General features: G+C 44.6%; 1 protein-coding gene across 1 annotated transcript in view; it reads left to right on the top strand.

Annotated features, from left to right (window-relative positions):
* Positions 1 to 26,070, top strand: part of MYO1E (myosin IE) — a 243,828-nt gene that overhangs the window by 184,137 nt on the left and 33,621 nt on the right. The window contains exons 17-22 of the mRNA XM_010374243.2: positions 17 to 123; positions 6,887 to 6,985; positions 17,266 to 17,410; positions 21,563 to 21,677; positions 21,888 to 22,057; positions 23,758 to 23,903. Of these exons, the coding sequence (XP_010372545.1) occupies positions 17 to 123; positions 6,887 to 6,985; positions 17,266 to 17,410; positions 21,563 to 21,677; positions 21,888 to 22,057; positions 23,758 to 23,903 (782 nt within the window). The remainder of the gene's footprint in view (positions 1 to 16; positions 124 to 6,886; positions 6,986 to 17,265; positions 17,411 to 21,562; positions 21,678 to 21,887; positions 22,058 to 23,757; positions 23,904 to 26,070) is intronic.

Genomic DNA, 26,070 nt, shown 5'->3' with positions numbered 1-26,070 from the left:
TGTTCTTCCTTTCTAGAAACAAGCCAATGACCTTGTGAGCACCCTGATGAAATGTACGCCTCACTACATTCGCTGCATCAAGCCAAATGAAACCAAGAAGCCCAGAGACTGGGAGGAAAGCAGGTATAGGGGGAAGCCAGCTTAGGCGGGGCCGGGACCTTTTTCCCTCTGCTCAAGGTGAGCTGTCCTCCATCACAGGCAGGAGCAGCGTCAATTGCCCGCACATGTCTTTGTGGTGCTCGTGCGTCTTAACTTTTTCAGAACAAAGTCTATATACTGTTTCTCCTCTGTGTCATTTCCTAAAATGTTAGCAGTGCCATTCATTTCAGAATTAGCAGTTTATAGTGTTGATCTTGGCTAGTCTGGGGGCAGATGGAAAAAAAACAAAACATAACCTCATACCGCAGAGTCACAATGGTTTTAAAATGAGTTTGAGGTTCTGTGTAGACATTCTTAGTACACCCAGCCCCTGATTGGACCCACAGGATGTGGCCTAGAATGCTTAGCTTGGGGTGGAAAGTGAAGGGCGGAAGAGCCGGTAGAAATACAATCCGGCATTTGCTGTGCCTCATGAAGACGCTGGAGACACGCTGGAGGCTCTGGCATTCCCCCTAAGCACCGAGCTGATGAGCAGAACGACTCTGGGAGGAAAGATGTCAAAGGGAAATGTGGAGCACAAGAATTCGGCGAGCCGTTTCTGCCCTGACCTCCAAGGAAGCCCACTGTCACTGTTCCTCCCACAACTAGCATTTAGGGAAGTGGCCTGGGCAGGAGGAAATGGCGGCATTGAGTAGGAGCCTGTTAAGGTGGTGGCTAGAGGGTGTGAATTTTGTGGCCCACTGTTCAGAGGCCTGATCCCACTGTCCACAGAAGCATGGGAAGGAGGGCTGGGGACTACAGAGAGGACCCCAGCCATCATCACCTAATATCAGTCCCAGGATGGGAGCCTACCAGAATTGCTACCTCTTGTCTTCCCTCTTGGAGAAAAGAAGATAGGCTCTTTTAGGTGTTGAGTGAAGAACTCCAGGTTTAGGTTCCACAGGAAGACCAGGACTAAAATTCCTAGCTGCCAGTTACCTCCTGCGAGGGATAGGCGTGTCCATTTTCCATCCTGCCAGCAAGATCCTAAACCATGGCAGACAGATGATACCTGATCCTTTATAGGAAGAAACAGATCCATAGTAAGAAAAACACGTAGGTCAAACATTTACTGTCTGAAAGTTCATTCTGTTTAATACTGAATACTTCAGGGTACAGTCTAAGTCTTTTCTCTCCTCTGAAGAAGCCAGGCTGCGTGGATGTAGGAGCTGCCATCTTTTCAATCCACAACGTTTCTCAATAGTCTCATCCATAGATGCGTATTCTTAAGGAATTTTTTTTTTTTTTTTTTTTTTTTTTTTTGAGACAGAGTCTTGCTCTGTCACCCAGACGGGAGTGCAGTGTCATGATCTTGGCTTACTACAACCTCTGCCTCCCGGGTTCAAGCGATTCTCCTGCCTCAGCCTCTTGAGTAGCTGGGATCACAGGTGCCACCACTACGCCCAGCTACTTTTTGTATTTTTAGTAGAGATGGGGTTTCACCATCTTGACCAGGCTGGTCTTGAACTCCTGACCTCATGAGCCACCCGCCTCAGCCTCCCAAAGTACTGGGATTACAGGCGTGAGCCCCCACCCCTGGCCCCTTAAGGCATCTTTTCCATTCAGTCTCTGAAATTTTTCAATTTAATGTAGTCAGATTCCTTCTATAATATTGTCCATTAATGATATTCAGGCCCTGATGAGGAGCTCATACTTCCTAAAGTGACCAGCTCTTCTTTGGTCAATTCTTACTTTAGGAGGCTGTACAGTCCTTCTCTAGTTCACTTTGAAAACATGCCATAAGAATCATTCTCGGCCGGGTGCAGTGGCTTACGCCTGTAATCCAAGCACTTTGGGAGGCCGAGACAGGCAGATCACGAGGTCAGGAGATCGAGACCATCCTGGGTAACACGGTGAAACCCATCTCTACTAAAAATACAAAAAGAAATTAGCTGGGCGTGGTGGCGTGTGCCTGTAGTCCCAGCTACTCGGGAGGCTGAGGCAGGAGAATGGCATGAATCCGGGAGGTGGACCTTGCAGTGAGCCGAGATCTCGCCACTGCACTCCAGCCTGGGTGACAGAGCAAGACTCGGTTTCAAAAAAAAAAAAAGAATCATTCTCATTAATTTGCCACTGGACAGCTTTTCTGTTAGTTCGAGGTGACCATCGTGTTTCCTTTGAATCTTCTCTTCTACAGGTTAATCCCTCTCAGTTCCCTCAACAGTTTCTCTGGGACATGAAATATAAGCATTCCCCATCTGATCCCTTCCCTTGGATGTACTTAGTTTGGCCTCTGCTTTTGTGAAATGTATAGTTCAGCTTCTCCTTCCAGACTAAGAGGGTAGCAGCATTGTCATCTCTTCCCATCTAAAAATGTAATATGCTTACACCCAGGAGTTTTAGGCTGTAGTGAGCCATGATTGAGCCACTACACACCAGCCCAGGTGATAGAGTGAGACCCCAAGTCAATCAATCAATCAGTCAATCAAATAGAAAGCATCTTGTTTTGCCCTCTTACGTTGGTTCCCAAACTTGAGCCTGCCTCAGAATCCTCAGGAAGCCTTGTTAAAGCTGAGATTGCTGGGCTCCATCCCAAGTTTCTGATGCAGTGAGTCTGAAGTGGGGCCCGTGCATGTACATCTTAAAAATCTTGCAGGTGGTGCCGGTGATGATGGCCCAGGCACTGCACTTGGAGAATCACTGATCTAGAGCAAAGAACTAGACTGGGATTTGCAAGACCTGTGTCCTGGTACTGACATATTAAGTCATTAGAGCGAGACTCTTCATCTCCTTAGCCCTCAGTTCCTTCCTTCTAAGAGGGTCCACCTAGAATAGGATCTCCTTCAGTCTGACAGAATGAAGCCTTCCAGACAGTGGCTGTCAGTCTGCCTCTGTCACTTTTACACTAACCTGTCACACATACCCACACGTGCACATCCCACCCACACATACATCCACATGTACACACACACACAATAGAACAGTGATATTAAATCAATACTCCAATATGATTACTCCAATCGAATCTTTAGTCAACCTTAGAAATAAATTATGAGAGTCTTGGAAGCAGAGGTATTGCCAAAGGGGGTCTTAGCCCACCTTCCCCCATTTCAACCTCTATCCACCTGTCCTTCCCAGGAAATACTCTTAAATGAAAACATCTCACTTGCCCTACAAATGCAGTACTTCCCCAAGCACACCATCCTCTACCCCACGTAGATAGTTCTGCTGAAAGCACCTCTAAAATAGAAATTTTGCAATAGCTGCTTGGAAGTTCACCAACCCTAATGCTACCTTCTTGTAAAAATCCACCGTGATTCATTGGAATATCAGAAAATGGAGAAATTAAATGAGTGGTACATTTTATTCAGTAAATCCTCATAGGATGAGGATGGTATTTTCTCTTTTCTTTTCTTTTTTTTTAATGTTTCCCCTTCTTTGAATTGCAGCAAAAAATTTTATGACATGCATTCAGATAAACTGGTTTTAAGAAGTTCAAAGTACTAGTTGGTCGAGCATTGATTTATAATTCCAGTAAGATCGCTTTCTGGGATTCCACCCGTAATCCCGGTTTGGGTTTATTGTGTAACAGATGGTTTTACTCCATCAGTGAGTCAGGAGCATTGGGGTCCATGAAAGGGCAGTGTGCTTCACTGGCCAGGATTACACACCCAGTTGAAGCTCCTGGTGAAGAGGGTTACTCATCCCACAAGTTTATGGGGTATGGGGTTTTTCTTTTCCTGTTGCAAATGTGTTTTTGTTTGGGTTCTGGCAAGGTTGCTTGCCCTGGATTCTGAATTGCTGCCTTGCAGAGTTCTCTAGCCCTGATCAATTTGAGTAAACGGCCAGGGATAGTCTTGGAAAAAGACTCTCTCTGCAAGACGGAGTTGGCATAGCCTAGGGAACAACCGGGCACTGTCTGACCAGTGACTACTGAGGACGTGACAGTGCTCCAGGAATATGCAAAAATCAACTTGCGTCCCTTTGATGACCCCAAATTTTAAACATTACAGGACTTCCTAGACTGATTTCTACAAGAAAATTTCCTGATGGTGGAAGCTGTAATGAATGAAACAATGTTTTAACATGAGGAATATTCCTTCCTATGTGATTCATGGGAAAGGAACGTTTCTGCTTGAATTAATGGGTGATGCATTCCTGCCTCGAAAGCCTGGCATGAAGCCAGTATTTATGAAAAGTACTTTGAAATGAGCAGAACCTTTAAATGAACAGCTCCATGCATTTTTCTCACTAGAGAAAAGGCCAGTGGCGAGTTTTAGATTTGGAGGATGAGAGAAAGGGAAAGTAATTATTTTTAATTTAATTACCTTTTTAATTGACATATTTCTTTCTCTCTCTCTCTCTCTCTCTCTCTCTCTCTCTCTCTCTCTCTCTGTCTGACTTATATGGGCAAAGGTGGATATTTAGTATAGACGGGATTTCACTGTGTTGGCCAGGCTGGTCTCGAACTTCTGACCTCATGATCCACCATCTTGGCTTCCCAAAGTGCTGGGATTACAAGCGTGAGCCACTGCACCCAGCTTAACTCTTTGCACATAGCGGCTTTTTAAAAGTTAATAATCTTAGAGGAATCAACATTTCTGGCTCTTGGCTCTGTAAGACCCATCAAACTGGAGACTCTTAAACACTGTTCCCATTGTGACCTCATCCTTCCCATCAGCCAAGGCTGCACCCCCAGTTCGAGCTTCATCTGTACCCCTCCTCCTGTCCCACAGCACCCAGCCACTGGCCTTTCCTATCCTCGTGCCTTTGCTTTCACAGCCCTCTGCCTTGTCCTCTGCACCTCGTGGATTCAACTCACCCCTCCAGGCCCAGGCACATCACAGTGCTCCTGAGAACCCTCATACTGTGAAAAATCCATTTCCTTCTCTATTCTCCTTTCCTGGTTTACATATTGTAGCTGGGAATGGATGAGAATAATAACAGCTTTACTTCACTCATGCTATGAACTAAGTGCTTTCCGTAGAAAGTACTCATCTAGAAATAAAGAATTTATGCCACCGTTCCCGTTTTTATAGAAGAGGAAACTGAGAGACACAGAGAAGTTGCATCATAGCAGGGCCAGTGGCACAGCAGGAATGCAGCACCAGAGGCTCCTAACCACTGTGCTGCCTGCGTGGGCTCCAGCAGGAATCACAGCATTGTCCTTTTTTGGTGACCCTACCATGTTGCAATAGGGACTGTGTGTGACTGGCCCACCGTAGACATCTGCAAGTATGAGGCTTACTTGGAAATGGTGGTTTCTGTGAGAGCCTTACTGGGGAGACGGCTGTCGGAAACCTGCGTGACATCGGAATGAGGATGCTTCTCGTGGCCTTTTCAGCTCCGCAGCTCCTGAAGGCCCATTTTGCTGAGTGCGTTAGCCCCATTGTCAGCACAGATAACCCCAGATGTACCAAACAGGGAGCACGAGGAGTTACCTCCCTACTGCAGCACAATCCTGACATTCTGTCTTCAAAAGAGAGAGACTTTACTTTTTATGTCTAATTTGCCTCAAATACCATGTTTCCAAGTGTCTGTGTTCAGCCAGCTTGCATAGCACGCAGCCCAGGCCCAATTTAACTTCCCAGAGTGGATAATCTGAAGCAAGTGTTCAGGATCTGTCGGCATCCAGAACACCGTGTTTCCCAGCAAGTGGTGGGTTTTCATAAGGCACATGTCCGTGCTCCACCCTAGACCCAGCAGGCCTACTAAAATAGCAACCCCAAGGTGTGGGGCATGGGGCATCTTCTGGTATGAAAATCCTCATGTGTGAGAATATTAACCTACTAGTTCTTTATGTCCATTTTTTCAAAAGAGATTGCTAGATTTTTACTATTAAGAAACCAGGATGGGCCAGGTGTGGTGGATCACCTGAGGGCAGGAGTTCAAGACTAGCCTGGCCAACATAGCGAAACTCCATCTCTACTAAAAAATACAAAAAATTAGCCAGGCATGGTGGCACACACCTGTAATCCCAGCTACTCAAGAGACTGAGGCAGGAGAATCTCTTGAACCCATGAGGCAGAGGTTGCAGTGAGCCAAGATTGTGCCACTGCACTCCAGCCTGGATGACAAAGCGAGACTCTCTCTCAAAAGAAAGAGAGAGAGAGAGAAAGAAAGAGAAAGAAAAGAAGGAAGCTCTAGCATCATTTAATTCAAAAGTTAAAAGTTCTTTCCTTTAACCTTCTGATAAACTAATATTTTTGTTCATATTCTAGGTGATAGTTAGATGGGTCTTTGTGTTACTATTATTCTTTGAAACAGATATGTAATGCCCTGTTATTTAATTACTGTATTTTATTTATTTATTTATTTTTTATTTTTTTGAGACGGAGTCTCACTGTCATACAGGCTGGAGTGCAATGGTGTGATCTTGGCTCACTGCAGCCTTTGCCTCCCGGGTTCAAGTGATTTTCCTGCCTTAGCCTCCCAAGTAGCTGGGACTACAGGTGCACACCACCACGCCCGGCTAATTTTTTTATTTTCAGTAGAGATAGCATTTCACCTTGTTGGCCAAGGCTGGTCATGAACTCCTGACCTCAGGTAATACACCCTCCTCGGCCTCCCAAAGTGCTGGGATTACAGGTGTGAGCCACCATGCCTGGCCTAATTGCTGTATTTCAATATTTTAAAATTAGCATTATGTCATCTGAGAGGTCAGCTCAGTGTTCGAACGCTATAAATTGTAGTCTTTTGAATATGTTTCCCTACAGCTTGGAACTGGGGGTTTGAGGAATGGCTGGTGAGAACACAGGTGATAGGATTATCCAGTAACGTCCAGGCTCCATTTTCTCCCTTTGCACAGGGTAAAGCATCAAGTCGAATATCTGGGTCTGAAAGAGAACATTCGAGTGAGAAGAGCTGGCTATGCCTATCGGCGCATTTTCCAAAAATTCCTACAGAGGTAAGGAACTAGTGACTCTGGCCTTTTTAAAAACAGGTTTATTGAGCCATAATTCAAATCTATACAATTCACCCCCTTCAAGTGTACGAGTCAATGACTTTTAACATATTCACAGAGTTGTACAACTATCACCACAGTTAATTTTAGGACATTTTCTTACCCTGAAAAGAAGTCATGCTTCCCTTTGTTGTCAACCCCTAATTTTCCCCTTGCCTCCGGGCCCAGCCAGTCACTTATCTACCTTCTGTCTATAGATTTGCTTATGCTGGGCTTTTCATAGCAATGGAATCATGTATGTGTCCTCTGTGACTGGCTTCTTTCGCTGAACATAAGATTCATCCATGATGTTGCACTTAAACACCTCCTTCCTGTTAATTGCAGAATAGTAATCCATTGTATGGATATAGCGCAGTTTACTTATTCATTCATCAGTTGATAAACGTCAGTTGTTTCCACTTCTTGGCCATTATGAATAATGCTACTATGAAAATCTGTGTACAAGTTTTTATGTGGTCATATTTCATTTATTTTGGTATATGCTTAAAAGTGCAGTTGTGGCCGGGCACAGTGGCTCACACCTATAATCCCAGCACTTTGGGAGGCCCAGGCGGGCAGACAGACCACGAGGTTAGGAGATCGAGATCATCCTGGCTAACACGGTGAAACCCCGTCTCTACTAAAAATATAAAATATTAGCCGGGCGTTGTGGCGGGCGCCTATAGTCCCAGCTACTTGGGAGGCTGAGGCAGGAGAATGGCATGAACCCGGGAGGCGGAGCTTGCGGTGAGCCGAGATCGCACCACTGCACTTTTGCCTGGGCAACAGAGTGAGACTCTGTCTCAAAAAAAAAAAAAAGTGCAATTGCTTGGTCATATGGTAACTCTGCATTAAACCTTTCAGAGGAACTGCCTGATTGTTTTCTGAAGTGACTGCACCATTTTACATTTTATACCACTAGCAGTATTGGAGGCTTCCAATTTATCTAAATCCTTGCCAACATAAGTTATTTTCTAACCATCCTAGTGAATGTGGAGTAGTATTTCATGGTGGTTTTGATTTGCATTTCCCAGATTGCAAATTATATTGAGGATTTTTTCATGTGCCTATTAGTTATTTGTATTTCCTCTTTGGAGAAATGTCTGTTAGGCCCTTTGCAATTTTTTAATTGGGTGTTTTGTCTTTTTATTTTTGCATTGTAGTAACAATTCTTTTACTGTTATTTATTGTAGAATAAATCAATAGCCATAACTATTCATTAGGCTGTAACACAACCTAATGAACTTATGTGTAACACATAAGTTCAGGAATTCTTGATAACTGTGCTACAGGAAGGGTGGAGGTTTAACTTGACTAAATAAATTAACAGTATGAAGACAATTTCAGGAAAATATTTAACTCACTTAAGACAATAAAGTTAAAATATTTAACCTCAAAAATCTTGTACAATCCATGTATAAATTTAAACTTGTTTTTATATATCCCTTAACATGTATTTGGCAGGACCCGTACTTAAATTGTTCTTATTTTGTGTTGTTTGTAAAAGGATAAAATGTAGTACCCCTAAAATGTGACATCACTCTTAACTTCTCTAATGATTCTGTGGCGTTCCACTGTATTTCAACATCTATTTAATTTCCTTTAAGGAATAGGGTAACAAAAAAGAAGCAAGCCAAATTTAGTGTTTGATTTATTTATTTAGAGACAAGGTCTTGCTCCATTACTCAGGAGTGCAGTGGTGCAATCATAACTCACTGCATCCTTGAACTCCTGGGCTCAAGCCATTTTCTCCCACCTTGGTCTGCAAGTAGTTAGTACTGCAGGCATGCGTCACCACGCCCAGATGACTTTTTACTTTTCGTAAAGACAGGGTCTCACTATGTTGCCCCGGCTGCTCTCAAGTGATCCTCCCACCTCAACCTCCCAAAGTGTAGGGATTATCATCATGAGTGACCACACCGGGCCAAATTGAGCATTTCAGTCAGAAACAGTTACATCTTCCTGATATATTATGCAGGGGCTGGATATAATGGGTTTTTTTGTTTGTTTTAATTCAGATTGTATATAACAAATAACTAGTAGACTGAAGAAGAGGTTAATTACTGTCTTTGGAATCTAGTATTTCTCATAAGACAGTTCTTATTTAGGGCTGTTGTTTCTTGTGCTGTGAGATTAGGACAGCTGACTCACCATTTAGAGGTTTTAAAAAAGGGCTAATCATTTTGTATAATAAAGCCTCAGAAACTCAGTCCCCACATTTGAGTTTCCTAATAATTTTGGAGGTAAGTTAGACTAGGAACAAGGTTCATCCTCTTTGTTCTCTGAATTGAAGACGTCAGTACATCTATAGTGTAAGCAGGACTATGTGAAAGAAATATTTAGGAAGTTGAGAAAATGTATTTGTAGAGCTTTTGCATCACCATAGCACCATCCATTTGCTGACAAACAACTGAGATGTTAGTTATGAGACTTCCTTAAACAGATTGGTAACACTAGCTTAGAAGAGAGTTTCTCAGCCTCAGACACTGACATTTTAGGCTGGAAGATTCTTTGCTGCCGAGTCTTTCCTGTCTATCGTGGGATGTTTAGCAGCCTTCTTGGCCTCCACCCACTAGATGCCAGTAGTGTACCTTCCTCTAAGTTGTGACGTCCAAAAGCGTATCCAGACATTGACTGATGTTCCCCTTACAGGGCACAGTCAGTTGAGGAAGTTGGGCTTAGATCATCATTTTTTAAATTTTTTTTTTTTTTTTTTTTTTTTAAGAGATAAGGTCTCCCTTGGTTGCCCAGGCTGGTCTTGAACTCTTGGGCTCAAGCAGTCCTCCTGCCTTAGCCTCCCAAAGTGCTGGGATTACAGGCATGAGCTACAATGCCCGGCCCCCAAATACCCTTTTATAATTAAGAGGGACCGGGCTCGGTGGCTCACGCCTATAATCCTAGCACTTAGGGATACTGAGGTGGGCATATCACCTGAGGTCAGGAGTTTGAGACCAGCCTGGCCAACTGGTGAAACCTGTCTCTACTAAAAATACAAAAATTAGCCAGGTACAGTGGCACGCATCTGTAATCCCAGCTACTTGGGAGGCTGAGGCATGAGAATCACTCGAACCAGGGAGTCGGAGGTTGCAGTGAGCTGGGATGGCGCCGTTGCACTCCAGCCTGGGCAACAGAGTGAGACTCCATCTCAAAAAAAAATTCCACACAGCAAAGGAAACAATCAACAAAATGAAGAGACAACCCACGAAATGGGAGAAAATATTTGCAAACCATCCATCTGACAAGGGATTAATAACCAGAATATAGAAGGAGCTCAGACAACTTTGTGGGGAAAAAATCTAATAATCCAATCCAAAAAATGAGCAAAAGATCTCAATAGATATTTTTCAAAAAAAAGACATGCTAATGGCAAACAGGCATATGAAAAAGTGTTCAATATCACTGGTCATCAGAGAAATGCAAAGTAAAACTACAATGAGATGTCTCACCCCAATTAAAGTGGCTTTTACCCAAAAGACAGGCAATAACAAATGCTGGCGAGAATGTGGAGAAAGAGAACCATCCTACGCTGTTGGCGGGAATGTAAATTAGTATAACTACTATGGGGAACAGTTTGGAAGTTCCTCCAAAAACTAAAAATAGAGCTACCATATGATCCAGCAATCCCACTCCTAGGTACAGAGCCAAAAGAAAGGAAATCAGGATATGAAAGAGATATCTTCACTCCTATGTTTATGGCAGCACTATTCACAATAGCCAGGATTTGGAAGCAATCTGTGTCCATCAACAAACAAAAGGATAAAGAAAATGTGATACAGGCTGGATGCGGTGGCTCACGCCTGTAATGTCAGCACTTTGGGAGGTCAAGGTGGGCGGATCACTTGAGATCAGGAGTTTGAGATCAGCCTGGCCAACATGGTGAAACCCTGTCTCTACTAAAAATACAAAAATTAGCCTAGTGTGGTGGCCCATGCCTGTAATGCCAGCTACCCAGGATGCTGAGGTGGGAAAATTTCCTGAACCTGGGAAGCAGAGGCTGCAATGAGCCAAGATTGTGCCACTGTACTACATACAGCCTGGGCGATGGAGCAAGACCCTGTCTCAAAAAAAAAAAAAAAAGAAAGAAAGAAAGAAAGAAGAAGAAAAGAAAATGTGATACACATAGACAGTGGAGTACTATTCAGGCATAAAAAATAATGAGATCTAGGCCGGGCGTGGTGGCTCCCACCTGTAATCCCAGCACTTTGGGAGGCCAAGGTGTGTGGATCACTTGAGGTTGGGAGTTTGAGACCAGCCTGGCCAACATGGTGAAACCTCCTCTACTAAAAATACAAAAATTAGCCAGGTGTGGTGGTGCACACCTGTAATTCCAGCTACTCAAGAGGCTGAGGTGGAAGGATTGCTGGAACCCAAGGTGGAGTTTGCAGTGAGCCGAGATTACACCATTGCCCTCAAACCTGGGTGACAGAGCGAGATTCCATCTCAAAAAAAGAATGAGATCCTGCCATTTGCAACAACACGATGGAACTGGAGATCATTATGTTAAGTGAAACAAGCCAGGCACAGAAAGACAAACATCGCATGTTCTCACTTATTTGTGGGAGCTAAAAATTAAAGTAATTGAGCTCATCAAGATAGAGAATAAAATGATGGTTACCAGAAGCTGGGAAGGGTAGTAGGGGGAGGGGAAGGGAAGTGGAGATGGTTAATGCGTACAAAAAAATAGAAAGAATGAATAAGACCTAGTGTTTGCTAGCACAACTGGGTGACTATAGTCAAAAATAATTTAATTGTACATTTTAAAACAACTGAAAGAGTACAATTGAATTTCATGTAACACAAAGAATAAATGTTTGAGGAGATGGACACCCCATTTTCCGTGATGTGATTATTACACATTGCATGCCTGTATCAAAATATCTCATGCAGTAAGTAAAAAAGAAAAAAATAACTCATGCAACCCATAAATATATATACCCACTGTGTATCCACAAAAGTAAAACAACTCATCAGTCCAGGTGCAGTGGCTCATGCCTGTAATTCCAGAACATTGGGAGGCTAAGGCAGGAGGATTACTTGAGCCCAAGAGGTCAAGGCTACAGTGAGTTAGCCTGGGTGACAGAGCAAAACCATGTTTCAAGAGAACAAGAAAAGAGAAACCTGATCAGACCTTTTTTAATCTATTCTTTTTTTTTTTTTTTTTTTTTTTTTTTTTTTTTTTTGAGAAACCAGTTCTGAAAGACCTCCTTCTTTCTACCTTGTTTTAAAAACCAATCAACCAACCAAACTGACTTCCATAAATAATGCTGGAAGTGCTGCCATCTCAGGAGACCAGGAAGTCTATGCACACTTTTTACCATCTAAGGCCGGGGACCCCAACTCCCGGCCGGGGACCAGTACTGGTCCGTGGCCTGTTAGGAACTGGCCCATACAGCAGGAGATGAGCAGCAGGCCAGCGAGCATTACCGCCTGAGCCCCACCTCCTGTCAGATCAGCGGCGGCATTAGATTCTCACAGGAGCACAAACCCTATTATGAACAGCACATGCGAGGGATCTAGGTTGTGTGCTCCTTTTGAGAATCTAATGCCTGATGACCTGAGGTGGAACAGTTTCATCCCAAAACCATCTCCACAACCCCGTCCATAGAATAATTATCTTCCATGAATCCTGGTGCCAAAAAACATTGGCTGGTCTAAGGGACCCTGTGCTACGTGCTTGAGCTGTGAACTGACTGTTGATTTTCCGGATCTGTCTCGAGTGCCATGCTACCTTCATGGTTCCATCCATGGTACTTTACACTGTGCCTCATTCTGAGTAGGCATTTTGTGAAATTTGTTATGCCTTTTATGTTGAGGAACTTTCATTGAAATGCTTGTATCCTTGGATGTCTCGCTTCTTAGCTCTCCTGCTGTAAGCTTTTCCTTTCAAAAGAGACAAATAGCCCTGTCCCTATTGTCCAAAAGTAGGCTGTTTTATTGTTGTCATACTTTTCTTGGTTTGAGAATACTGGGGCCAGGCAAGGTGACTCACGCCTGTAATCCCAGTCCTTTGGGAGGCCGCGGTGGGCAGATCACCTCAGGTCAGGAGTTCAAGACCAGCCTGACCAACATGGTGAAACCCCGCCTCTACTAAAAATGCAAAACTTAGCCAGGCACAGTGCTGGGTGCCTGTAGTCCCAGCTACTCAGAAGGCTGAGGCAGCAGAATCTCTTGGATCCAGGAGGCGCAGTGAACCGAGACTACACCATTGCACTCCAGCCTGGGTGACAAGAGCAAAACTCCGTCTCAAAAAAAAAAATTACTGGGAGGATAAAGTTTGGAAGGAAATAATTTTTCTATAAAAAGGACATTTTCAGTCCCCCACACTATATTTCAAAACTGTTATTGAAGCAGTCCACTCAAAAGTGGCTTGAAGTCCAGATATATCAATGGGCAGGGGTATTTCTCTGGAGAGAATACCATTTTCCATAAGACACTTGAGTCTGGGATCTTGGTCATGCAGAATTCATCCAGAGTCCACTGCTGACTGTCTCATCCTGTGATGGTCTCCAGGTAGTTGAACCATCTCATATAACTTTATTTTCTCCAAGGTGAGAGGAAAGGCTTTGTTCATAAAATTGCTTTCTAGGTGTCCACAGAAAGGCTACCAAATGAGAAACAGAAAGTAAAAGCCTGAAGAGAAAGGATATATTATTACCCAGCACAACTATCCACATATGCATGTATTATACACCCTCCCTAGAAAGGAAGTTCACAGGCCTAAACAGAGCCATGGCTTAGAGACTACCCAGAGCATAGTGTTGGCTTAGGAAATACTCCATGTGTTTAGTGTGTGTTATTTTCCTCTCTGGAAAATCCTTTATATTTATCAAAACCATCCCTCTTGACTGAATATTGGAGAGCAAAAATCAAAAGATGCCTTAATTCCCCCATGGGTGGGCCCCATGCTCTTAAAGTAAGTCCTGTGCTACTTGAAACAGTAGCAGGAGGCGCCCGTTTACACCATCTCCCCACTACAATTTTTATGCCTTTATAAAGTGTTAAAAAAAAAAAAAAAAAAAAAAAAAAAAAAAAGGCCGAGCACGGTGGCTCAAGCCTGTAATCCCAGCACTTTGGGAGGCTGAGACGGGCGGATCACGAGGTCAGGAGATCGAGACCATCCTGGCTAATACAGTGAAACCCCGTCTCTACTAAAAAATACAAAAAAACTAGCCGGGCGAGGTGGCGGGCGCCTGTAGTCCCAGCTACTCGGGAGGCTGAGGCAGGAGAATGGTGTAAACCCGGGAGGCGGAGCTTGCAGTGAGCTGAGATCTGGCCACTGCGCTCCAGCCTGGGCGACAGAGCAAGACTCCGTCTCAAAAAAAAAAAAAAAAAAAAAAAACTGTTAGAAATAGCAGCCATGTTGCGTCTTAGAAAATAAGTTTTCCAGAAAACACCCCTCTGAGGTAGGCAATGTGTGTTTCTTTCTGTGGTTGGCAGCAATAAGCCCAAATATGGATTCTGATGCTTAGGAGGAAGAATGTGGTAGAAACATAACAGATTTGCAAAGTTTATCTTGTAGCATGATTTACACTTCCTCACAAGCATGCTTCCTCTGACCTTGACCTAGCCTCTCAGAATGTGGGGATGAGAAAGGTATGCCTCGTCAGCAAAGGTGTTCCACGTCATGGGTAAGAGAGGAGAAAGAATAGGAAGCCCAGGAAAGCACAGAGTGGTAGAGAGTGTCCTTGGAGGTCAGAAACAGCTTTAATCTCAAGTGCCAGCAGCTAGGAGTCCCTGGGGTCCGAGCTGCATTTCCTCTGAGAAGGAAACCTGGGGTCAGTGATCCAAGAGATAACAAGAGCCGGGAAGAGATTCCAGGCAGAAAGAGGAGCTGGCACAAAGGCCTTGAGATGAAATATTAGCATATTTGAGTCTTAAACTGAAAATCCATGATGAAAGGAATATAAGCTATTATTGCCATCTGTCCAAAATTATCACAGGCACCAATTAGGCAGGGGCAGCATTGCCCTGTGCAACCTGCTCCCACGAGTATATCCTAGAGAAAGACAGTGGCATGTGTCCTTGGTAAGACAACGTATAGTTGGTTTATGCCCTGGTCTCCAGTGCAATAGCAAAGGATGGGGTCAGGATGTATCAGGCTTCATGGAAGCAAAGGAAGCCCCAGGCAATTCCCATGTATTGCCAAGACCCTCACCAGTGGAGGCCTTGTCAGGATAAGGGAGAGAAAGTCTGTGCAAGGTTCATTACGGTAAAAACAAAACAAAACAACGCAGCATTAATTTTGTAGGAAAAAATGTGAATTGGCATAAAGACCCATTTCCAGTTGCACAATAAATATACTTTAGTTTATAATTTTAGGTTAGATCAAGCCAAGTAAAACTGTACTCTTAGAAGCTTGTCACCTTGAAAGTCTATAGTCTGTCCTTCTCACTTCTATCCTCCATGAACTTTCTGCCTCACCCAATTAGATTCCCAGCACCTACTCATTTTCACTAACTCCCCCAATCACATCTAGAAAGGTTCTGCTATTAGTCATTTATGTGTAGCTTAATTTGTTTTGATTAATGTCATTATACCATATATGAAAGTTATTCATGCTAATGTGTGACTTCCACTCGGCATTTTCATTTTTAAGCTTTTTATCCCTAATTAGGCAATAGGAGCATTTACCGCTCCAGAAAGTTTATGATATTATCAGGCAAGATGCAGACATTTGAGAGGAGCAGAGAAGGCTCCTAAAATCACCTTAGTCCCAACCAGCTGGCCCTGTGGGAGCCCTGGATCCTGAAGGCAGGGCCACTCAAGGTTCCCTTCTCCCTTGGCTGTCATAAATCAGTCTAATCCTGATAGTAGTTTCTGGGAACAAAGGAGGGCCCTGGCTTCACTTAAGGCCTGGGGACCTATTGCCTGGGCCCTGGATGTGCTCGCACGTGGGCCACGCCCTCCAACTTCACACCCACACATGCCCATGATGATTCTGTCCATATTTGACAAACTGTAATGTGCTTGTCTCTCCTTGATTATATCAGCCTCTGACGTAATAGTAATGTGTCTAACATAGGCATGTATAGTAGACTGGATAATCTTTAAAAAAAGAATTTAAATGTGAACCAGTCCATGGCTTTTTTGCAGTGTCATAATGAAAGAGACAGACAGGGATTCAAATCCCATCTCTGATACTTACTAGCTAAGTAGCCTTGGGCAAGTCATCGTTTGCCTCTGTCTCTTACTCTGCAAAATGGAAAACCAACCTGATCAGGTTGCTTTAGGAATGAGGAGATCCTGCATCAAAAGCTTCGGTCACAGCACCTCATGCAGAGAGAGCACCCATCCGCATTAGCCAGGAGTGTTCATTATGACTGCTGTGTGCCAGGCATGGTTTAAGGCTCAGGATGTACAGGAGGGGCCACACAGATGTGGCATCCGGTCTCCTGGAGCTCTCACCTTCATGTGGGAGGCATAAATTAACCAAATAAACCCCAACATGAATATAACTACAAATCAGAGTACATGCTCTGAAGGAAAAATATTACTTGCTATGAGAGAAACTAACAAGGGAGCAGTTTTTGATTTTTGGTCCAAGAAGTCCTGTCTGGGAGTGTCACTGAAGGTGAGACACCCAAGGGGGAGCCAGCCGAGTGATGAGTTTGGGGAGCAGCACACCAGTAGAGGGAAGAGCAGGGGCAGAGGCTCCGAGGAAGGAAAGGGCATGGTGGGCATGAAGAAGAGGCCATTCTGGAAGAAATGCAGCAAGCCAAAGTGAGCGTGAAGAGGCAAGGTTGAAGAACAGCCAAGGAGCAGATCCCAAGGGCCTCATGACCCAGATGCATAGAATTTCAGAGGTGGAAGTTGATATACCATTGTTATAATAGCTGCTTAGCAGGAGCTTTATAAAACTCTTTGCGTCTAAATGCCCTGAAGAAATCGGGAGATTATTATTGAGACAAGACCATTTGATTTTGCCTAAAGAGCACCCCTGGTGACCTTCCACAATGCTATTTTTAGACAGTGGTAGAAAGAGTATGCAGGTTTTCACCAGGGTGTTGACAAAGGAATGCTGGGAAGGGTAAGGAGCGGAGGCAGCTCTGGAACGGGCATCCCAGACTGGGGACTTTTGCAGTCATGGCGGTCCATGCCTGAGCCTTCGAACAGCTGGTAAATAGTTGATCAGTAACTTTGCAGCACTGGGCACCTTCAGAGTGGAGCTCTTGCTGCCTTGCCCAGGTAGAAAGCCAGTGCGGTCCCGCCCAAGTCTGATTCTCTTCTCCCCAATGTCTCCACAGGTATGCCATTCTGACCAAAGCCACCTGGCCCTCTTGGCAAGGAGATGAGAAGCAAGGCGTCCTGCACCTGCTGCAGTCGGTCAATATGGAAAGCGACCAGTTCCAGCTGGGGAGGAGTAAAGTGTTCATCAAAGCCCCCGAGTCTGTGAGTGCTTGGCTGGTTCTCCACTCTTCCCTCTCGCAGGGCCCCCGCCAGCCCTGCTCCACCCCTTGGCTTGCTTCTTTTTCTCATTCTTCGCTTCACACCATCAATGTTGTCTCCTCAAAGAAGCCTTCCCTCCCTTCCCGGTCTAAATGGGTCCTTCCCTAAACACGTGCTCTCCATAGCCCATCACCGCCCCATTCATTTCCTGCAGAGCACTGAACAAGTAGAAAAAGGGGTGTCAGAGAGTGGCTCCTTCCTCACTGACTGTCTCACTCCTCTCTAGCTGCTACACTCCTTGAGGGCAGGGACTCTGTTCCATATGTCTCTATATACCCAAAGTCTCACACAGAAAATGCTCAATAGTTACTTAGTCTCTAAGAGTGTCTAAGCTAAAGAGGGACTCCAGTGTCCCACCCATGTTTAGTTGACACCAAGTCAGTTACACATAGGCTCAGGATTCCTCCTGGAAGGTGCCGCAGAGTGCCAGGTGGGAAGTCCCAGGATTGTACCTAGAAGGTCTTGGGGGAGCCTAGAAAGGACTGTGAGGGGGAAAATAGGTGGGAAGGAGAAATTTCTGGTTTAGAGAACACAATACTTACCAGTAAGGCGTTCATAATACACATTCACAGTTCACAGACAGACCGCTACAGCTGCATTTACAGACACTTCCTGCTTTCCTGATGAGAATGTGTTCAGTGAGCCCCATGAATGCCCACAGGAAGTTCTGTTCAGTTCTTCTGCCTAGTTTGCTCCAGGGCTGTAGAATAAAGACATTCATTCCTTTTTAAGCTGGAGAAACTGCTAGAACCAAGGTTCAGCATCATCGTTTCTCGAGGCTCCCTTAACCATCACAAGACCCCGTTTCAAGAGTCAGTGACGAACTTGGCAGAAATCAGTCATCAGACCAAGGGGAAATCGTATGGGGACGCACAGTAAAAGGGAAGCATTTGATGTCAGGCACATCCCAGTCTTGCCGTTAGTTTTCTTCTCCTCTAAGGTGAGCCCCATAGCCACTGTTCTGCCTGCCTCGTAGGATCAGCCCGAGACGCAGGAATGATAATGGCTATAACTGAATGGCTTTGTGAGACATCAAGATTATTAAATAAATAAGCGGCACGCAGAGATGGAACCCATTTATGAAACGTTTGTGGTAGCATTTTTCTACTTTGAGTTATTTGTAGCTTCACAAGAATTTTCATTTCCAAATATAAAGTGAAAATGTTGTGTCATTCGCCATTAAGCAACCCACAGAACAGTTCCTGTTCTTTCTAAAATGGGATGGAGTGATTTATCGGTACAATTGAGAACTCCTTGTTTCATACCCGCTTTTACTTTTCAACTTGTGAGATTTTCATATATAATTAAAACAGCCTCAATATTTGTATTACGTTTTTTTTTTTTTTCTGATTCAGTTGCGTTGGAGGGGGTTATATTCAAAATCAAGATTTATTTCTGGCTGTCCTTTTCCTTGCCTTACACTCAATTGTGTTATTACCATTACTTGACTCTCCTTTCCCCCATCTTTGACACGTGTACTCACACACGCACACCATCACCTCTGCTCTCTCCCCTGCCCCAAACGCATACATCCCCATCTAGCCCTGACATGCAAATACTTTCACAAATGTTGGTTTTTAAAATCTGGCGGGGCACAGTGGCTCATGCCTGTAATCTCAACACGTTGGGAGGCTGAGTTGGGAAGATGACTTGAGGCCAGGAGTTCAAGACTGGGCAAGTCAGTGAGACCTCAGCTCCACAAAAAAATTTAAAATTAGCTGGGTGTGGTGGTACGCGCCTGTTGTCCTAGCTACTCAGGAGGCTGAGGTCAGAGGATCACTTGAGCCCAGGAGTTCAAGGTTACAGTGCGCTATGTTTGTACCACTGCAGTCCAGCCTGGGCAACAGATCAAGAAAGACCTTTCCTCTTAAAAAAAAAAAAAAAGAAAAGAAAAGGAAAGAAAAGGAAAAAGAAAAAAAGAAAAACTACCATGTGGTTTTACCTTAATAGTAAATGTGCTGAATATACAAAATTACCTATTTGCTTTAACAACCCACATCATGGCCGGGCGTGGTGGCTCAAGCCTGTAATCCCAGCACTTTGGGAGGCCGAGGAGGGCGAATCAAGAGGTCAGGAGATCAAGACCATCCTGGCTAACACGGTGAAACCCCGTCTCTACTAAAAATACAAAAAAAATTAGCCGGGCGTGGTGGCGGGCGCCTGTAGTCCCAGCTACTCGGGAGGCTGAGGCAGGAGAATGGCTTGAACTCGGGAGGCGGAGCTTGCAGTGAGCCGAGATTGCGCCACTGGACTCCAGCCTGGGCGACAGAGCGAGACTCTGTCTCAAAAAAAAAAAAAAAACCCACATCAGACACCATGACGTTTGTTTTTGTTTTGTGTTACATGTATCCGTGTCTTTTGGCTTTTCTCATTCAGGGTTGTTTTGTGTGTTTTTCTGTTGTTGTTATTGTTTGGTTTGGTTTGGTTTTTATTCTCTCCTCATCTATATTATCAAGGTTTTTTTTCTTGAACCTCCCTAATTTCTAACCCGCTGGGCTTTTAAAAAGAAGTCTACAATCCAGCGAATCTTTGAGATAGTCTCTAGGAAGTTGGGAATCGTTTGCCTCTTCATCCTTTCTCTGAGTCACAAGTGTATTTTCTGTGATACGCCCAAAATAGTTCTGGGAAAGAAGAAGGAAATAAGACTTACTCAGAAACCCAATACACAAGATAAGAAATATCAATGGATATTCTTACAACAGGCAGCTGCAGGGCTCAGATTTTAAACTTTCTGTCCAGTTGCTAATCCATGCATTCCACTTGGGGTTTAGAAATCCGTCCGTATGTCCATTGTATACGGCACTGAAGCCGGGGGAATTACGTGGCCCCTCCCCTGGTGTTTGGAGTTTGGGTTGTTGTTTCTGCACAGATGGAGCTATGAGAAGGAGAGAAGTTGAGTGGCAGGAGAGGATAGGTCTGGCTCCCAAGCATATACCCGGCTAAACGGAGACAACAAATCAAGCCCAGCTGCCTTCAAACCACATTGGCTTGTTTACTTCTGGAACATTTTTGCAATGACTATTCATCATCTTTACTTTGGATTTTTATTGGTTGATTTTCTTTTTTTCCTAGAGAGTCATGGAAGCCACTCTCAAGGTAGATGAAAAGGTTTCCTACCATTTTACAAGTGGATCAAATGCAGGTTTACAGAGAAAGCTTTGCATGTCTAAATGAGGAGCCTGGCAGAGCCTGAAAGACCTAGGTTCACTTTCTAGCCCCACCCAGTCTTAGTTCCAGTTTTCTCATCTGTAAAACGGAGATGACAGATTATGTGGCTCATGTAGCTGTGGTGTTGAATGAAACTGCGTGGAAATCATCTAGGGTGACTTCTGCCCCACAGTGGGCACTCGGCTCACTACACCTGTTTGCTGTCACCTTTATTATTCCAAAGCCTGGTTGAGGTGCAGCCTCAGCATTCATTGGTAAAATGGCCCGACTCTCAAGACCTGGCAGAGGCTGATGTGGCCCCTAAACAGCTCCAGCCCTTCTGGGCAAATCCAAGTCCTAACTAGCACACCTCAAGTCCAGCTCCAATCACTGTGGTTATTACCCTCGCTCCACTGCTCCTTGGTGAATCCTGAGACAGGAAGTCTGTATTTTCTTGGAACTGAAAGTAGAGCAGCTCTCCTTCCACAGCAGCACAAGCCCTGCTCCTGCAGAAACTGGAAAATTCTGTTTAGAGGCTGCATGCCGAAATGCCGCACCAAACAACAGCAACAGCTCCACCTACTCACTTGATCTGGCTTCCTAATAATATCCTCTTTGGATGAAGGTGGGAGATAAGTGGAGAAGCGCTGAATCGCTCATTTGATTCTCACAGAGACTGTAGCGAGGCAGGGCAAGGTCCAACTGAATACACTCAGATTCTCCTATTTCCCATTGTTTTCCATTAAAAGAAAAAAGGTATAGGTCATTTTATAGTGGGAATAAACAACATACCACAGTAAGCATTTCACGTATTTGTTCATGAATCAGAGAAGCTGCTTCCCGTGCATGTCATTGTCTAAACTGAGTGTCCCTGGAATGACAAGAAAAGTGCTGTTCAGGGATTGGGGCTTGGGGCTTGGCTCACATTTGTCTTCTCTCCATTCACAGCTATTTCTTTTAGAAGAGATGAGAGAGAGAAAGTACGATGGATATGCTCGAGTGATACAGAAATCATGGAGGAAATTTGTGGCCCGGAAGAAATACGTTCAAATGAGAGAAGAAGGTATTTTAGCAATTTTGTTTCATTCATTTTAACAAATCTGAAGAGTAAATTTGAGCTTAAGTGAAGTTCTAAGTTCCATTTTATTTTGCATATAATGTCATGCTACAAATATTGCATCATTTGGAGTTTATTTGTATATTTCCACAGTATTTTCCTCCTTTTTCTGACTGACTTATCCTTCTTCCATCTTCACCCTCTTGGGAATTGTAGCCTCAGACATCTTACTGAACAAGAAGGAGAGAAGGAGAAACAGTATTAACAGGAACTTTATAGGCGATTACATTGGGATGGAAGAGCACCCAGAACTCCAGCAGTTCGTGGGCAAGAGGGAGAAGATTGATTTTGCAGACACAGTCACCAAGTATGACAGGAGGTTCAAGGTACGTGCTGACTGCCCGCCTCTGAGATCACCAGATTCCTTACTTTTTTAAAAAAATAGCTTGTTATTTTGCTTTTGTTGTTACCAAAGCAGAACATGTTCGTTGTAGAAAAATTTAGAAAAAATATAAACCGAAAGAAAAACCGGTACCTATGCCCAGAAACAATCACTGTTAACATTCTGTATATATCCATATCTTTCAGAATGTTTTTATGAAAACATACATTTGTGTATTTAGTTCTACAAAAACTGAGATACATATTACATGCTGTTTTATGTCCTGATGTGGTTTTTTGTTTGTTTGTTTGTTTGTTTAAATAATGCCAGGGAGAATTTTCGATAGTAATACAGGGAGCAATATAAGTTATTTTACATGGCTGCATAGTATTTCATTTTACAGATGCCTTATTATTTTTAACCAATTTCTCATGAATCTATTTTTAGTGAGTTTTTCTTTTTTACTATCATAACTTCAATGAGCCTCTTTTCACACATCTTTGTGTATCTCTCTCTCTCCAAATATTTTTAGAAGAAATTGATAGGAGTGAAATCATTGAATCAAAGGATTGAGAATATCAAGTAATATTGCAGAGTGTCCTCACCCATTTTCCCAAAGTGGCTGATAAGTAAGGCTTTTCTAGCCACAGGAGGAACAGCTGATTTTTCACCTCCTCCCTTAGATACCTTTTGATAAAGTCTTGGTCCTAATAGACAAATCTGAAGTTTCAGAAGCTCATGGACCCATTAAGAGCTTTTGGTTTTTTGGCAGGGACGGGGAGGTCAAAAAAAAAAAAAATGTAATGAAGTAAACAACAGAAGCACGATGTTATTTTCCTAAAACCAAACCATTCCTTGCAACCTGTACCTGGCCCCAGCTGCTGTGACGGCAGCTCTGGGTTCACACGGGTGCTTAGCTCTTGCAGCGGTACTCGTTATAAAGTGGTTACCCACAGATTCCCGAGTAGATTTATATTAGATTATTGAGAATTATCATTCAAATGACAATATATCAGTATTTTAAAAAGAAAATTTTATGAACTCTCAAGAAAACAAATGCAGACACCGCCGCCTGTTTAGAAACACGCTGTAGTGCATCCTTGGTAAGCTCGCCACAGCTGTTGGTGACTTCCCCTTTACACCAGGTGACTCCATATGAGTTTGCCAGTTTGTAAGTCAAAAAGAGTGAAGTCATTTTTTACACATCATCTTAATAATCACAAATAATGCCGTCTTTTCCCGTCATGGGCCCGGTCATTTGATGAACAGAACAGCCGTCCCAACGGTAGTGAAGATTGACTGTCCAAGGTAGCTTCCCACTGTCCTGGTAACAGCGGTCCACCGTGTGAATGGTTGTCATCACATTGACTGTGTCTGTCCACCTTTTTTTGAGATGGAGTCTTGCTCTGTCACCTAGGCTGGAGTGCAATGGCGCAACCTCGGCTCACTGCAACCTCCACCTCCCAGGTTAAAACGATTCTCCTGCCTCAGCCTCCCAAGTAGCTGGGATTACAGGCACCCACCCCCACATCCAGCTAATTTTTGTATTTTCAGTAGAGATGGGGTTTCACCATGTTGGTCAGGCTGGTCTCGAACTCCTGATCTCAGGTGATCCACCCGCCTCGGCCTCCCAAAGTGCTGGGATTACAGGTGTGAGCCACCGTGCCTGGCCTGTCCAGCTTCTTAAAGCTCCTCTCCTTACAGGGTGTAAAGCGAGACCTGCTTCTTACCCCAAAGTGCTTGTACTTAATCGGACGAGAAAAAGTCAAACAGGGCCCAGACAAGGGCCTGGTGAAAGAAGTCCTGAAGCGGAAAATCGAGATAGAACGGATCTTGTCTGTGTCCCTCAGGTGAGTGATTGGAGGCGCAGAGGCAGGACTGCCCCATCTCGCCTCAGCATCACCGTCCGCTGTTCCAAACAGCCAGGAGGAAGGCCGGGCTGGGCTCCCCTGCTGTCAGAATCATGATCAAGAGAATGGAGTTTCCCTTGGTCCCAAAGGGAAGACTCCCTAGTCTCAGCGAGTCTTGATATGTCAGGAAGAAGGTACCAAAAAATGGTTGCCTCCAGACAGCTCCTCTAGTCAAGGGGACCCAGATCTATTGTAACCACAACATGTTAGAAATGAACCCGGTATATGGAACACCTCAGAGAAGAATTTCTCTTGTTGCAGTGGAGCCAAGGGTTCAGAGCCCTGTCCCCCAACCTACCTCACCTCACCCAGGTTGGAAGCCTCACCCATTTCCCTGAGCAGAGGGTCCTGGAAGGGAAGTTTCTTTGGGACTTCCTTAGGGAGTGCACGTTGGTCTCCAGTCTCTGTAGTCCTGGAGTCATCGCGAGATGCTCTGTTTGCTCCAGTTCTCAGGCAGTGGGGAGTGGTGTTTGCTTCCGCAAGGCCTCAGGCAGGGCCCTTGCTCTTCTTGGCAGCACCTAGGCTTCCTTTCAGCAGAAGGGCTCCTCTGTCAGCTGTCAGAGCATCTCCTCCGTCATTGGGACCTAGGCTAGGAGTTCTTAGCATGGGAGGTTTTCTTTCCCATGCTAAGAACTCCTAGACTAGGAGTCATCCCATGCTAAGTCCTCCCGAAGTCCTCCCACGGTAAGAACTCCTAGACTAAGTTCCACTGACAGAGGAAATCCTCGCAATCCATGAAAGCTAAGAATGGAAGAAAGGCTTCCTCGAGCCCCATAGCTTCCTTCAAGAATCGTGTCCCTGGGCCTCTGAGGCTAACACTACTTGAGTCGGGAAAAGCTTTGGGCCTTTGTATTAGAGATGTTCTGCTCTCACATGAACATGGAATTGGGACGCCTCTCAAACTCGTACTCCACACAGAAGACAAAACTGCTGCGCTCAGGAAAAAGCAGGGGTTTGATGTGCTCAGGCGTCTGACCTACCGAGCTGGAAATCCTAGCTCCAGTCTGATAATCCAAAGCAGATTTCTCGTTGTGTCTATTCTTGCCTGTGTCTCTGTGGTTTCTGATTCTATCTGTTCCTAATTTCCCTGGATAAAGTGCCAGGCGGTGGAGGGCAGTTAAGTATGTCAAACATGCCAACTCAGGATGTGGTAAAGTTGCTAAGCAGATGAGTCCACAGTGTCCATTTTGCAGCCCCTCCTCAGGTAGGTTTCAAGGCCATTGGTTTTTTTTTTTAAAAAAAAAGCTCTAGGCGCTGACTGGTTTGCAGAAGGTCTTCCTGAACATTCAGCTCACTGGCTGGGTCCCAACCTGAGCGGGGCAGTGCCTGCTGGCCACACTCTTCCTAGCTAGCTGGGCCCTGAGGTTGCCCTGGGAACCCAACAGGAAGCTCCTTGCTTGTCATCGCATGGGGACCTGCCATGCCTGGACTAAGCCAGGTTGGCCACAACGTGCTTGGCAGGCACCCTAGGTGAAGGTCAGGGAACCACAGCTCTAGGGCACGTGTAGTCGCTGTGCTGAGAGTGACTTTCTGTGTTATTGCCCGGGTCTGTCTTCAGTCCCTCAGACCCCTGGTGGAGAGCTCATGGCTGGGACCATAAATTATCCTCATTGAGCTACATTTGTGTGGTTCTTTTGTTTTGTTTTGTTTTGTTTTGTTTTAGACAGAGTCTCGCTCTGTCACCCAGGCTGGAGTGCAGTGGCGCGATCTCAGCTCACTGCAACTTCTGCCTCCTGGGTCCAAGTGATTCTCCTGCCTCAGGCTCCAGAGTACCTGGGATTACAGGCATTGGCCACCACCCCTGGCTAATGTTTGTATTTTTAGTAGAGATGGGGTTTCACCACGTTGGCCAGGCTGGTCTCGAACTCCTGACTTCAAGCGATCCACCCACCTCAGCCTCCCCAAGTGCTGGGATTAGAGGTGTGAGCCACTGTGCCTGGCCTTGAGCTACACTTGTATCAAGCACTTTGACACTTACTGTCTTACTGGTAAGTCCTTGGGAGGGTCATCAAGCAGGGGCGGTAGGGACTGTTCACACTCCAGTTTCTTCCTTTATTGTTTTTGTTTGTTGTCTTCTCTTACAGCCTCTGGGGATATAATCTCCTAT

Source organism: Rhinopithecus roxellana, chromosome 5 (genome assembly GCF_007565055.1).
Source record: "Rhinopithecus roxellana isolate Shanxi Qingling chromosome 5, ASM756505v1, whole genome shotgun sequence".
NCBI lineage: Eukaryota > Metazoa > Chordata > Mammalia > Primates > Cercopithecidae > Rhinopithecus > Rhinopithecus roxellana.
Note: the sequence above shows the minus strand (reverse complement) of the source record. Positions and strands in the feature narration are given on the sequence as shown.